Source organism: Parathielavia appendiculata (genome assembly GCF_033297405.1).
Source record: "Parathielavia appendiculata strain CBS 731.68 unplaced genomic scaffold N657scaffold_4, whole genome shotgun sequence".
Lineage (NCBI taxonomy): Eukaryota > Fungi > Ascomycota > Sordariomycetes > Sordariales > Chaetomiaceae > Parathielavia > Parathielavia appendiculata.
Window position 1 is genome coordinate 1,699,065 of NW_026944223.1, and position 14,754 is coordinate 1,713,818.

The 14,754-nt window shown below is 54.8% G+C and overlaps 4 protein-coding genes across 4 annotated transcripts; 2 read left to right on the forward strand and 2 right to left on the reverse strand.

The window, feature by feature from the left end:
• Positions 1-701: 701 nt before the first annotated feature.
• N657DRAFT_616689 (uncharacterized protein) lies at positions 702-1,710 on the reverse strand. The gene is made up of 2 exons (XM_062790497.1): positions 1,533-1,710; positions 702-1,482 (listed from the first exon to the last, which is right to left on the reverse strand). Exons 1-2 carry the CDS (start codon positions 1,626-1,628, stop codon positions 883-885), a joined length of 696 nt encoding a protein of 231 aa, XP_062649061.1. The 5' UTR covers positions 1,629-1,710; the 3' UTR covers positions 702-882.
• Positions 1,711-1,985: 275 nt separating this feature from the next.
• Positions 1,986-3,333, reverse strand: N657DRAFT_644147 (YIF1-domain-containing protein). Its single transcript, XM_062792700.1, has 3 exons — positions 2,981-3,333; positions 2,380-2,907; positions 1,986-2,324 (listed from the first exon to the last, which is right to left on the reverse strand). The coding sequence occupies exons 1-3, from the start codon at positions 3,257-3,259 to the stop codon at positions 2,151-2,153; spliced, it is 981 nt and encodes a 326-aa protein (XP_062649062.1). The 5' UTR covers positions 3,260-3,333; the 3' UTR covers positions 1,986-2,150.
• A 262-nt stretch (positions 3,334-3,595) lies between these two features.
• On the forward strand, positions 3,596-6,032 carry N657DRAFT_644148 (SRP54-domain-containing protein). The gene is made up of 4 exons (XM_062792701.1): positions 3,596-3,928; positions 3,983-4,937; positions 4,995-5,521; positions 5,579-6,032. The coding sequence occupies exons 1-4, from the start codon at positions 3,695-3,697 to the stop codon at positions 5,822-5,824; spliced, it is 1,962 nt and encodes a 653-aa protein (XP_062649063.1). The 5' UTR covers positions 3,596-3,694; the 3' UTR covers positions 5,825-6,032.
• Positions 6,033-6,083: 51 nt separating this feature from the next.
• On the forward strand, positions 6,084-14,139 carry N657DRAFT_644149 (phosphatidyl inositol 3-kinase-like protein). The gene is made up of 8 exons (XM_062792702.1): positions 6,084-6,774; positions 6,841-7,472; positions 7,521-7,798; positions 7,851-8,994; positions 9,045-10,526; positions 10,576-11,047; positions 11,100-11,574; positions 11,626-14,139. The coding sequence occupies exons 1-8, from the start codon at positions 6,153-6,155 to the stop codon at positions 13,859-13,861; spliced, it is 7,341 nt and encodes a 2,446-aa protein (XP_062649064.1). The 5' UTR covers positions 6,084-6,152; the 3' UTR covers positions 13,862-14,139.
• The last annotated feature ends 615 nt before the right edge of the window (positions 14,140-14,754 follow it).

The following is a 14,754-nucleotide window of genomic DNA, read 5'->3' on the forward strand; positions in this document are numbered from 1 at the left end:
TCCGTTTTGTGCCTTCCTTCTTCCTTCACCGCTGACTGCGCCATGGAGATCTTGATCTGTGTCATTTTCCTCTTGACTGATTTACTTGACCCAGACGCATGTTATTCCATTTTCGTCCACTTCTTTCCTCTCTTTGATTTACTTCGGTGTTAGCGCACAATGGTTGAGCTCGTCAAACGTGGCGAGTTGCGCTTGATGGCTGCTTGATTTGCACTTGTGTCATGGTATATAGGATGCCCTTCATTTCTGCTGTAGCAGCTGATGTTGAAGACGAGGCATGAGGGGGGAATGATGGATGAGGTCAATGAGGGGAAATATATATTGAGTCAGCTCGTTTCCCCTGGGGGATTACTGTGAGGAGTTCGTTGTTTGAGTGACAGAATATACCACCGTCTCTTCCGTTGTGCATTGATTGCTTTTTGGTTTCCTGGGTATTGTGGTAGTAGAATGTACGCTTGGATATTTGGAAGGGGTTTGAAGTTCGGATAAGGTAGTCGAGTTAGTCTGTACAGGAACAAGGTTGACCAAGGTGCCTTATGCTTCCTGGCCTCATGTGTGATGTGTCGAATCCTCATGGGCAGAGTACGAATGATGGAACTGTAGGAGTCCCACAGTACCGAGTTTGAAGACCGATATCTTCTCAAAAAGGACTTCTTTGGCTCCATGTGCTGACCATATGCGATCCGCAGACCATGTGTTTACACCAACTCAGAACACCAGCTGTATTCAATGTCTAATCCATGTGCGTAAGTGAACGTTGGCTTGTCAACTCCACCAAGCACCAACTGCTGTCCTAGACCACGTTAAAATGAACTGGACTCTAGCCATACATGGCAACGCATGCTTTCTACATCAGGAACCCCAGACACTCCCACCTTCTCATTACTGCGCCGTCATCAAACTGAGATAGATTCCCCAACCCAACCCAGCCAACGCACCCACCAAGCTTCGCGCCTCAATGCTGGTCAGAAACACAAAGTTGATCAAACTGACCAGCGGCCAGAACCGCCACCCGGCCAAGATCAGGCCCCAGAACTCCCCCTTGGCCGCCTCCCATACGCTCGGCCACTCCACCGCGTCGTACCTCACTGCATCCCTCCCGAACAGAGACCCCAACCCCGCACCGGCCTTCCCACCCGCCCCGGGCGCATAGTGATGGGCCATGCCCCGCCTGATACCATGCATAAACAGACTAAACAGGATGGTATTGACGGCGGCGCCCACCGTCTGGTCCAGCAGGGCCTTGACGACGGTATTGCGCTTGTTGAGCCTGGGCTCGACGATGCGGCCGTGTGCCGCCTCGTCGTCGAGCTCGGCGTCGTTGGACGCAGCCGCGGACGCGACTGCCTCGCGCGTCGGCGCCATGTGGTAGGCCGGGAAGGTCGACTCGAGATAGTCCTGCCAGAGGAAGTTGGGTGGGGTGGAGAGGAGCGAGAAGAGGGCGTATTGGAAGACGGGGATCCAATCTATTACCAGCGGGGTCTGTAGGAAGAGTTAGTATTTTGAGTTGGTGGGAGTCGGAGGGGACGAACGTTGGACTGATGAGCGGTGATGGCTTGGGCGAGAACATTGGAGAAGGCTGAGATGACCGCGGTTTGGATAGTGGCGGTCACAATTGGGGGTGCCATGACTGTTCTTACGATGCCTTGCTGTTGGAAAGTTAGGCAAGCGATCTGAGAGTGGCCTACAATGTCCACCTTTTTGTGAGAGTATGAGTTTCGAACATGAGATGTGTTTTGAGCCGTCTGTTGAGACGAAATTGCTGCCAGTGTAACGCTGTGTCGGACCCACTCGCCAAGCTGTCTCTCTCAAGTCCTGACTCTTAAGCTTCAACTCGAGTGTATGAGGCTTCAGCCGGGACCTGGGAGACAAACTGAGTGCAGTGTTGATTACGTTGCGGAGATGATGCTTCATTCAATACAGTTTTCAATGCCTGTCGAATTCGTTCGCTTGCTATTCTTTTGAGCGTCGGCAAGCCATGGGTTGCTATCCACATCAGTGACTGACAAGTGCTGCATCTGTCCACGAGTCGATGGCCAACGTAGAGTACGCTTCATGTCGCCTCTTGTACAGTCCGCATTCCTCATCCTCTAACTCCTATCCCTACGGTCCGATGCGTATCTCCCGTACACTAGATCCAACCAGCCGCTTCATGACCGGCAGAGGATCCACATGAAGAAGAGCTGGACGATATAAGCGTAGAAAAACAGAAACTGGGTGCGCTGGTTCCTCTTTGTCCGCGAATCGAGCGGGTGCATCGTCTGCATTGGGCCTCTGCTGTCGCTGTTGTTTTCTGGCAGGAGGACATATTTCAGAGAGCGCATCTGCGACATATGTCAGTTCCGGCCCCAGCCAATGGTTCTTCACACAGCGACTCACCAGAAAGAGTGAGTTGGCCAGGAAGGTGTAGATAAACACCGTCCACCCAATCCACCCGCCAGTTCCTTTCCCGCCGTTGACGATTTCAGCGATGCTGATCGTCACAATAACCCCCACAAACTTGTAGCCCGAGTAGGCGACCAGGTCCAGCAGCTGCGACTCGTTCGAGACGCTCAGGAGGTAACATCCCAGCTTCAGGCCCAAGATCTCCACCACCACCGCCACCAGAGCCGTCGTCGCGATGTACCCAAACAGCTCCGGCTGGAACTGGCCCTTGAGTCCGGAAATGAGCGCCTGCAGGAAGATGTAGGTGACGAGGGACATGACGGGGATGTACATGTCTGGGCTGTTGATGTCGTCGCGCGGCGGGAGGTACCAGGCCTCCTGGCCCGAGGGTCCCGCGGCTTGTCGCCTTGTCCACGGTTTGTGCCGCCAGGGGAATAGCACGAGAAAGAGCTTGTTTATTACGTATGAGTTGGTCACGACGAAGTAGTGCTTGAGCGCCGAGACGTTGACGAAGCGGTTTACCTAGTGCGCGGTTGAGTCAGTCAAATGTGGGCTGAGGCGTATGGTGGGTGCGGGGAAGCGTAGTTAGGCTCACATTTTGTTCAATGTACTCCTGCCCTTGTCTGAATGCCGTCTGGCCGAACTGCGATGCTAACTGAGCCGCTGGGTCGTTTATGAAGTTGCCGTACTGTCCGAACATGTTGGCCCCCGGCAGCGGCGGCTGAGGTTGTTGCTGCGGATATGGGCTTCCATCATAGCCAGCAATGGGTTGTGATGTCGGTGGAGGTGGGGATCGGAGTTGCGGAACAGTCGAGACATGTTGCGGGACGGGGTGATGGAGGGGAGGGGAGCGTCCGTAGGTTGCTCGCTGCATCGTGCCCAGAGTAGAGAGGGTTGAGGGTCGGCGCAATTCGATTGCAATGTTGCGGAGGAAGCCTTATTGTAGGCGTTGTTGTAGGAAAACGACGGTTTGTGGTCAAGACAATCCTCGGTGTGCGACGGAGTTTAAATGCTTCAGCTCAGCTGGTCTGTTTTCTGGACATGTCCACGGGTGTTTTTAGCAGCCTGCTGCTTACCGTCCCCCCAAACGCTGATGAGGTGCCCTGAACTTGGCAGCAAGGCCGCCGGTTAATCTCCGGCAGACCCTATGTTATCGATACCCACAGCGCCCAGGACCGAATCAGTGGCACCATTTCACATGGGCCTGAAACTCCCGGTCCCGCCGTACCTGACAGGTTTCCAAATCACAGTCCTCCTCCGCCGAGATTGACATTGCAAAAAGGCCAGATTGCTTGACCTGCGCTTTACCATGTTGGATGCATTTGAGATTATCAGCACATCCGGGGTGGTCCTCTGGTCCAGGACTTATGCACCCGTCAGCCCCTCGGTCGTCGACAACTTTATCTCGGATGTATTCATCGAGGAGAAGAGCACCGTCGCGGGTGCAAAGGATGGCGCATCTGCCACCGTGAATCCACCATACAAGCATGAACAGCATAGCTTACGGTGGACATTCAGCAAGGAATTAGGCATCATCTTTGTTGTTAGTTTTCGACGGCGCCAGGAGAATCTGATCCCCTAGCTGATCATTCGTCAGGCAGTTTACCGCTCTCTGCTGCACCTGCCCTGGATTGATAAGCTCGTCGACAACATCAAGGCCATCTTCGTCAGTCTCTACGGCGATCAGCTCAAGAAGCCGAATACAATGATTGTCGAGTGTGTCAAGTTCGACGAGTACTTTGACCAGCAACTTCAAGAGCTAGAACAGGGCAGCGGGAAGCCAGACGCCCGCGCATTCATAGTCGAGGAAATATCAGGGACGGGAGAAGACGGACCGCCCCTATCCTTTAGTCTCGCGCACAACCAAAAAGCCCAGACCAACCCATCGGCCGAGTCCAGCCCGACTGCGACGCCCAATGCGTCCCGCCCCGCTACGCCCGGCGCAAGCCACCTGTTAGTGGCCAAGGCCGGGCCTGGCGGAAAGCTATCCAGGCGAGCGAGAAAGATTCAGAACAGCCCATCGGCGCCAGTGTCATCCGGCGATGAGGCCACGGCGCGGAAGGGGAAGCCGGCCAAGACGGTCAAACGCGGAAGGAAGTGGGATGCCGATGGACTCGCCGACGAACGCGACGATGTCCAACTCGACTATTCGATTCCCGCCGTGACAAGCGACAGTGAAGCCGAAGCTGGTGCGAGGCCTGCAGCCGTCGAAGAGGTGGATGCCTCAACATGGGGTTCGAGGACTAAGGGGAAGTTTGTGCTTCGTGATCTCGGGGACGAAGTCCATTCTATCCTGGCAGATGCTGATGCCAAGAATGCCGCGGCAAAAACCGATTTTCAGAGTGGCATTGTTGGGTCGAGTCTGAGCGCAATTGGGGGCCTCTTCAGGAACGTGGTTGGCGGCAAGGTGTTGACCAAACAGGATTTGGAGAAAGCAATGAAAGGGATGGAGGAGCACCTCCTCAAAAAGAACGTTGCGCGAGAGGCTGCGGTAAGGTTGTGTGAGGGTGTTGAGATGGAGCTCGTTGGAGTCAAGACGGGCAATTTTGAGAGTGCGTCCCCCCTACCATGTTCTGCCCCTTGAAGCCCACCACTAACGTCCTTTCCAGGCATTAACTCCAGGATACAAAAAGCCATGGAAGCATCCCTCACCAGAATGCTTACCCCGACCTCTTCCCTCGATCTCCTCCGCGAGATCGACTCCATCACCTCCCCGCCTGCCGCCTCGCTTCGCAAGGCTCGCCCCTACGTCATCTCCATTGTTGGCGTCAACGGCGTAGGCAAGTCCACCAACCTCTCCAAAATTTGCTTCTTCCTCTTGCAGAACCAGTACAAGGTTCTCATTGCCGCCGGCGATACCTTCCGCTCCGGCGCTGTTGAGCAACTGGCCGTGCACGTGCGGAACCTCAAGGAGCTGACGGCCCGTGAGGGAGGAAAAGTCGAGCTCTACCAGAAGGGCTATGGCAAGGATGCTGCCGCTGTGGCCAAGGATGCGGTGGCCTTTGCCGCGCAGGAGGGGTTTGATGTCGTCTTGATTGATACGGCCGGGCGGCGGCACAACGACCAGCGGCTCATGTCGTCGCTGGAGAAGTTTGCCAAGTTTGCGCAGCCTGACAAGATTTTGATGGTTGGTGAGGTATGTTATGCCCTTTTCTCTGCCCTGAAGCCGCGAGAGAAGCTGACCTGGTCCCAGGCACTCGTTGGCACTGATTCCGTTGCCCAAGCCAGGAACTTCAATGCGGCCTTTGGATCGGGCCGGTCGTTGGATGGCTTCATCATTTCGAAGTGTGACACGGTTGGGGACATGGTTGGAACTCTAGTCAGTATTGTGCACGCCACTAATGTGCCCGTCTTGTTTGTCGGCGTTGGGCAGCACTACTCGGATTTGAGGAACTTCTCAGTCAAGTGGGCGGTTGAGAAGCTGTTGAGTAGTACGTGAGGGCTGGGGAGGAGGTGGCAGCTGGCGTCTTTAGCAGGCTTAGGATAAACTGTGCCTTGAATGGCAGACATTTGGAACGCGATGTCTCCGCCATCTTTGGGAGCTGGAGCAAGAGTTGTATCTCCTTTTCGCCGTTTCTGGGAGCTCAAGCTGTTCCTGGAGAGATTAGGGTTAGGGTTGCAAGTTAATGAAGTTCACGTGCTGTGGCGTTTGGTTAAGTATGACAATAGCGCGTCCCATTCCTCTCCAGCGTGATTCCCCACCTTGGTAACCATCCACCGCCGGCACCACTTAATTCTGGTCACGGCACCGACAATGCTAGCAACAAATGGCTTTCCAATTGCATGCCAGAGCGGCCCGACCCGGCCAGCAACACGGCTTTGCTGAATCCCTTGGTGCAGCTTCGGCACCGCCGCCTTCGACCCTTGCTGCACAGCTCGTCGAGAACATCTCGGCTTCGGCCACGAAATCCTCCCGACCAGACGAGACCACCGAATTGAAGCGCTTGTTTGCCACGATCGAGAAAGTCAAAAATGACCCGGACTGTCTCATGACCCACGAAGAACGCGTCCAGCATAATCACTTGCTCGTCTACGTCTGCGGCGGCGTGTTTCTGGAGAGCCTCAAGCTGGACGATGCCTTTGCCGACCGGGAGCGGCTAGAGGCGGATGCGCTGAAGGCGGTCAACTTTCTTGAGGTTACAATCAAGGAGACGCCGACTGTGCTCAAATGTACTACCGATGGCGAGACATTCTTAGGGAGGGGCAGGGAGCCTCTTTGGGTGTGGATCTTGCCCAAGTTGTTGCGCATGCTGGGGCACCGGCGATGTTTGGGGGTATCAAGAAAGATTGAGGAGCTGTGTCGGTATATGCTGGTGCTTGCGGCGCAGGATGCGGCGCTATGGGATTTGGGAAGGGGGTTGATGGACTACTTGCGAACAAATCTTGGTGGTGAGTCCGCTTAGGGCGTGCTTCCCAACCTGCTGTTGCTGAGAAGCTAATGAGTTTATGCCACAGCCATCCTCGCCCGTTTGGAGCTAAGCGTCCCATCACCGCACGAACGTCCCGTCGAGATCAAACTGCCGCCTAAGCCGTTCCTCGAGGCGCTCGCTGATGGCGCCCCCCGGGGATGCTCCTTCGCCCTCACTGATGCCGAACACGCGATCCGACATGCTGTGAGCCTCTTGACAGTAATCAAGGGTGCAGTCACATCCAAGTCAACCACGCAAGCCTTTCTCCTCTACGGTCAGACCCAAGTCTGGCTTTTGGACACGCTGCAACCCCTTAGCTCGATCCTGGTGACCTGGCCCACGCTCGTTGGAGTCACTTTCGGCCACATTCTCGAGATCGCCACAGATCTAGTCGAGGCTCACAGCGACACACATGGCTCCTACCAAGCCGTTTATCACAAGGCCAGTGCCGTTCTGGTGGCAGTTTGCGCCCACCTTCTGCAGAATCCCAAACCGTTCCTGGCAGAAGACGACGATAGCATATCTCTGAGACGACGGTTCTGCTTCGCTTTTATCCAACTGGCAAAAGCCGCAGCCAAACATGCTCCAACGTCACGACTCATAGCCTGTGGGCTCATCACTCCTGCGCAGCGGCTGGCCTCGGAGCACTCCGTCGCTGGGGCGGGAACTGATATCTGGGTATGTTTCAGCCTGTCTCTTGTTCAAGTCTCTGGTCTAATTTCGTAGCGTTCTGTGCAACTTCTGAGAGAGGTTACGACGTATTCTCCACCCGGGTTGGCCAACAAGGGGACAGGGCCGTCTATGTTCGTTGACGTTGAACTACGCCAGCAGGTCAAGAAGTTGGTGATTGGGCGAAAGAGCGGCAATACCATGGTTCCGCCGGCGAAGCGCAGGAAACTGAATGATCAACAACCGAAGCTGTTGCTTGACCTGACAAGCCAGGTGTGTCGACTGGTGAATGCTGACCCCGACAGTTCCATGGATGAACTGGAGCCTCGAATCATGTTTGTTGCCCCGATCGCCCGACGGCTCGAGCTTTGCACTGACAATCCACAGTGAACGGTTTCCCCATCTGGATGAGGATGACCAGTGCCGTCTTATCGACATCATATCCCGGATTCCATGTGCTGCGGACTATACCCTGCAGCGTAAGCGAACAGGACCACCAGCGACACCTGCATTCCAGTGTGCATTTTGCTCCAAGGCAAAGCCGGTCGGATCGCCGCCTGAACTTCGACATGAACCGGCCAAGTCTGCCGGGGTCGCCATGTTCAGCCATGTCATTAAGCTTCCCAGCTTCCTGGAGTCGAGACGGCTTCGGGTTTTCGCTATGATTGCTCTCCGGCGAATCGCCAGACACTCGACGGGCGGCGAGATTTGGGACTTGGAGAAATCCGGTCCAGGACAGGGGTGCCTACAATCTCTGCAAAGCTCCATCCGAGAACTTCGTATTGCTGCTGGACGAGCGCTCATCGTGTTCGTCTCAGAACCAACCACGGCCGATTTTGACTGGGAAGTTTTAAAACGGAACAGGACCAATGCCCTTAGTTTCCTCAAGTCGCTCTCAGATAAGGCGGCCCAGAATTTGCAAGAGACTTGCATAATGGCATGGGCCCAGGTGGGCAAAGCTGTTTCCGCCGACGAGCTTAACCTTGTCGTCATCAAGCTCGTCGAGTATCTAGGGCACCGCAACATGGTATTGTCCGGTCTCGCCTTCAACGAGATTTTGAATCTTGCTGAGTTTCGGGGAGAGACCCCAGTTCAGCTGTTCCAGCCTTTTTGGCCAAGCTTAGCGTTCTGTGCCGTCAAAGACCTAGTGTCCAAGCCGCAGACGGCACGGCTGATTGCTGATCTGATGCAGATGAGCGTGTTGGATCTCTTGCTTACGATCCAGAAACACGCCCTTCCCTGGCTGGTCCTCACAAAGAAACGGGAGGTGATACAGAAAATCACCGAGGCGAGGGGAGAGACCGAGACCTGGCAGACCTGCATGGATCCGGCGAACCTGCCATGTATTCTGGCTCTTCTCCTCGTGCAGGATGCTCCCGACATAGCTGCCCATGCCATGTCATTGCTTGGACATGTCTCCTCCCACATCGACAGGTTCGAGCTAGTGGAGTTGCTTCGGACAGATCCCCTAACTATCGCCTTGGAGCTCTTTAAAGCTGGTTCTGGAGCTAATGAGGCACGCAGGGAAAGGGTAAGTCGGCTCAGAAGGGTTGAGAAGCCGAATAACTAACCGTTTCGCAGGTCCGGGCAGCCCTTTACACGATGGCCACTCTTCTCCTGGCCGACCAAAAAGAGAGAAAAACGAAGAAATCGGATGTTGTTGGGCGCTATCTTCAACAGCATGCTCTTGGGTTAACCGCACGGTTGAGCGAAGAAATCAATGGAACTTGGCCGTCCCGTCCCCTGGTCTCAGAACAGAGGAAATGTCTTGGGGCCATGGAGGAAATGATTAAGATCTGCAAGTCCTACATGTGCATCGCTCGGCCACAGATCTCGGCATGCCTGATCTCTGCCCTGGCATCCGACGACCTCCGAACCGCTGCCTTTTCCTGCTGGGAGGCCATGCTCACCCACATGGAGGACGCTGACCTGGAGGCTCAGATCGAGACGACTTTCTTCATCATTGGATACTATTGGAAGACCTTCGACTCAGGGACCAAGAAAAGGGCGCATGATCTGATCACAGCTATGCTGAAGGATTATGAGGCCCTCTTGAAGAAATACTCCAACCGACTACCCTCTCTCCAACATATCGAGGAGCTGACGGACATCTGCAAGGCATTAGAAGCCCTCCGCCCTCCCTTGGATAACAGGGAGGCGTTTGCTGTCTTTGCTCAGCGGCTGAGCCACGAGAATCCCGGTGTCATTGAACAAGCGTTAGTCGAGTTGGTTGCGTTCCTCGACAAGAACCAAAAAGACCTCCAAGCATCAGCCGTCAGCGAGCAACCTGACTCGGTCGTCACCACGCTTGCTCGCTCATTGCTGGACTGTTCCGCCAAGTACAATGGCTGGCATGCCGACATCACCCGCCTCTGTGCCCAGGCAATGGGCCTCATCGGTTGCCTGGACTCGAACCGTATTGAGACCACCCGAGAAGAGAAGCAATTCGTCGTCGTCCACAACTTCACGGATGCCCGTGAGACAACCGACTTTGTCGCATTCATGCTCGAAAACGTGCTTGTCAAGGCATTCTTGTCAACGACCGACACCAAATTCCAGGGTTTCCTCTCCTATGCCATGCAGGAGTTGCTGGAACGGACTGACTTCAAGTTCGCTTGTGCTCATGCGGGCGAGGAGGCCAGCGAACCTATCTACAGGAAGTGGCTCGCCATCTCGGACAGTGCAAGAGAAGTCTTGACGCCATTTCTGTCCTCGAGGTTTGCCATCGCGCCCATGCCGCATCAGACAACTGAGTATCCCATCTTCAAGCCCGGGAGATCGTACGCTGCCTGGCTGAGGGCCTTTGTCCTTGACCTTCTCCGCAGCCCACAGAATCCGTTCAGCATGACAGTCTTCGAGCCGCTCTGCCGACTTATTAAGGTCAAGGACCTCGCTGTTACTGAGTTTTTGCTGCCTTATGTGGTTTTGCACGTGGTTGTTGGCCAGGAAGAGTCGGATGAGTTCAGAAACAAGGTCTCCGCTGAGTTAGCGGCTATCCTGAAGCACCAGCCAGCGGAGACCGCCTCGTATGTTGAGAAAGAGGAAAAGAAGTTGTTCTATCAAGTAAGAAACTGTCACCTGGCTTGTGGAATCTGCAGCTAACTATGGGAAGGCTGTTTTTCGCATCCTTGACTATTGCATGAGGTGGATGCAAGCGAAAAATTCCCAGCATGGACTGACAGTGAAGGACCAGACATGGATCGGATGGGTTCAGGGGCTGATTGGCTCTCTTGACGCAGAGCTGATATCGCAACGAGCAGTCGACTGCAACGAGTATGCCCGGGCGTTGTTCTTTCTGGAGCCGCACATCGAGAGTCGGGAGAAGACAGCCGAGAAGGAAGAGAACGACCGGATCCTGCAGTCTCTCCAGAACATTTACACACAAATTGACGATCCCGATGGCCTCGAGGGCGTCTCAGCGCATCTGCAACACATCACCCTGGACCAGCAGGCGCTTAATCACCGCAAGGCAGGCCGGTGGACGGCAGCACAAACATGGTATGAAATTCGGCTTGCTGAATGTCCCGACGATGCGGACATTCAGGTGGACCTTTTGACATGCCTGAAGGAATCCGGACAGCACGGTCAGTCAGTCAGACCATGTTCAACTTACTGCCCGCTGACGCCATCTTACAGATGTCTTGCTCAACTACGTCGAAGGGATGACTGTAAGCACGGTGAACAGAATCGCGCCGTTTGCCGTCGAGGCAGCCTGGGCGACCGGCCGGTGGCAGACCCTCGAGAAATATCTCCGGCTGTACAATGCTGGTGACGTCTCCGAAGTCTTCGACCTCGGTGTCGGACAAGCTCTGCTCTGTCTCAAGGATGGGAATGTGGAGAAGTTCAAAGAGCACATCCAAATGCTTCGAGATAAGGTGGCTGGCTCGTTGACTTACTCTGCGACGTCCTCCCTGCGTGCCTCTCACAACGCCATGCTCAAGTGTCATGTCTTGAGCGATCTGGAAATGATTGCGAACGAAAATATCCAGGGAGATGGAGATCGACAAGCTGTCCTTACGGCCTTGGACCGGCGGTTGGAGGTGCTCGGGGCGTACGTGAGTGACAAGCAGTATCTGCTCGGAATCAGGCGAGCAGCAATGGAGCTGATGCGGTAAGTTGTTCGCCCTTCTTTTCAATTCAGACCTTTGCTAAGTTTTACCAGGCCCAAGTTTGGAAACGAGGACATCTCTTTGCAGTGGCTGTCCAGCGCCAGACTGGCCAGGAAGTCTGGGTCCATGCACCAGTCCTTCAACGCAGTGTTGCATGCTCAGCAGCTTGGCGATGGTTCCGCTATTATCGAGAACGCCAGGCTGTTGTACAAGGACGGCCATCACCGCAAGGCTATCCAAATCCTGCAGCACGCCATTTCAACCAACACATTCATCAGCGACAGCTACATGAGCATCAGTGTGCCGCCGACCTCTAGCAAAGGGCCAGAGACACAGCGCAGCTTATTGACAGCGAGAGCCCACCTGCTCCTTGCAAAATGGCTCGATTCAACGGGCCAAACCCATGCCAGCGCGCTACGATCGCAATATCAACAAGCGGCGAAGACGCATCCACAGTGGGAGAAGGGCCATTATTATCTTGGTCGCCATTACAAAAAAGTGCTGGATTCGGAGAAGGCACTGAAACCAGACGACCAATCCGACGAATACTTGAGCGGTGAAACTGCAAAGCTGGTCATCGAGAACTATCTACGTTCTCTCAACTTCGGGACGAAGTATCTCTCCCAGACGTTGCCACGGATCTTGACGCTCTTTCTCGAACTGGGCGCTCAAGTTGACAAAGCCCCCGATGGCAAAATCTCGCTGTCTCGGCAGCTGCACATGCGCAGAAAGGCCATTCTCCATGAACTTTACAAGCATTTCCAAAAAAACATCGCGCGCATGCCGGCATACATATTCTATACGTCCCTGCCACAGATTGTGGCAAGAATAGCACACCCGAACCGGGACGTATTCAAGGTGCTAGAGCAGATGATCCTCAAAGTAGTCGAAGCCCATCCTCGGCAGGCTCTCTGGAGTCTCTTCCCTCTCATGACGACTAGACAAGACGGCGAGCGTCGAATCCGAGGATCCGAGATCCTGCAGGCTGTACGTGGCATCGGCAAGAACGTGGACAGTGGGAAGCACGGTCTGGGTTCGTTGCTGAGGGCGGGCGAAAAGCTTGCGGAGCAGCTCCTGCTGGTTTGCAACAATGGTGACTTCCAGAGCAACAGGACAACCACAGCGAGCATCACGCGGGACCTCAACTTCAACCACAAATGCACCCCATGTCCTCTGGTTGTACCTGTCGAGGCTTGCCTAACGGCCACGTTGCCAACACTGACGGACAATGTCCGCAAACACAAGGCATTCTCCAGAGACGTGATTACAATTGATTCGTTCCTCGATCAAGTTCTTGTACTCGGCTCGCTTGCGAAGCCCCGCAAGCTGACGGCACGCGGAACGGACGGCAAGCTTTATGGCCTGCTCATCAAACCCAAAGACGACCTGCGCACCGACCAGCGGCTGATGGAGTTCAACAGCCTCATCAACCGCTCCCTCAAGAGGGACGCCGAATCCAGCCGTCGGCAGCTCTACATCCGCACCTATGCCGTCACGCCGCTCAACGAGGAGTGCGGCATCATCGAGTGGGTCGAAGGCCTCAAGACGCTGCGCGACATTTTGTTGGGCATCTACAAGACCCGCGGCATACAGCCAAACTACAGCGAGATCCAACAGAAGATGAAGCAGGCCACCCTGTCGGACGCGAACACGCGCATCTTCACCGAGGACGTGCTGGGCCAGTTCCCGCCCGTGTTGCCCGAGTGGTTCATTGCGCAGTTTCCCAACCCATCGGCGTGGTTCGCCGCGCGGCTCAAGTACACGCGCTCCTGCGCCGTCATGTCCATGGTTGGCACCATCCTGGGGCTGGGCGACCGGCACGGCGAGAACGTGCTGCTGGAGGAAGGCAACGGCGGCATCTTCCACGTCGACTTCAACTGCCTGTTCGACAAGGGGCTGACGTTTGCACAGCCGGAGCGCGTGCCGTTCCGGCTGACGCACAACATGGAGGCGGCCATGGGCATCTACCGATACGAGGGGCCGTTCCGACACTGCAGCGAGCTGACGCTGAGGATCCTCCGGCAGCAGGAGGAGACGCTCATGACGATCCTCGAGGCGTTCATCTATGACCCGACGCTGGACCTGCAGAAATCGAGGAAGAGGAACTATGATGTGGTCAAGATGAATCCGCCCAGCGTCGTCGAGAGTATCAGGCGCAAAGTCAGAGGCTTGTTGCCGGAGGAGAGCATACCACTTGGAGTGGAGGGGCAGGTGGAGGAGCTTATCAAGCAGGCGGTCAATCCCAAGAACTTGGCGGCCATGTATATCGGGTGGTGTCCTTTCCTGTAGTGCCTACGTCAGGCGGAAGGAGTTAACGGATGGTGGTGAGGTGATTCAGGAGGGTTAGGTCATTCGGTGGGTTCGGTCGGGTGCATTTTTCAGGTAGCTTGCGCCTGCATGTGGACACATGGAATTGTCAGACATGGTTGACTCAGAGCGTTAAGAATACCCGGGCTGTTAATGACAGCCTTCTCTTTTGATATTCGAGAGTATTGTTGCTGTAGTATCTTGATCACTCGAGAGAGTAGACCCCAGGTTCCGGCGTTTAAATTGACTAGAATAGTACAGTCAGGGTCCAAAAGTCTCCATACACCCAACTTAATTAAATGTGACTCTCCACGCGTCGCAACACCCCTATGCTCTTCCAATTGCAACAACTCAACATCGTAAAGTTCAGTTTAGCTGATTTTAGGGCCAAATAGCCAGAGAATTGCGGTCGGAATGACGAATTGTTACTAGTCGCTCTTACAGCCATTTGCTGCGCTATAGCTTGCGGTAAAACCTACCGGGCTATAGCGGACGCGATTAGCATCTCCATCGGTGTCACGGCGGGACAGGCGGACAATCCAATGACAATTGTATTCGGGCTAAACTACAGTCTAAGCTCTATTCCGTCAGGTACGGGCAGGCTTGATTGTCAAGACGTAGCTCGAGGAGCTACGAACAGATCTCGCGGCAGCGAGGTGCAGAATATTTAACCCACAGGGGCCCGTGCTTTCCACATGCCGGGTTCCACCCGTGGGTCCCTAGTAGGCACGGCGCAATCGCCGTGACAATCGGCGCTATATAAGATCACATTTAACGCTAGGAAACTCAACAGACCTTTGATTCGAAACCTTGAAAAGGCCGTCCTCAGAAGCTTTTACGATTGGAGAAGCAGTATATCCTAACTCTCTTAAACA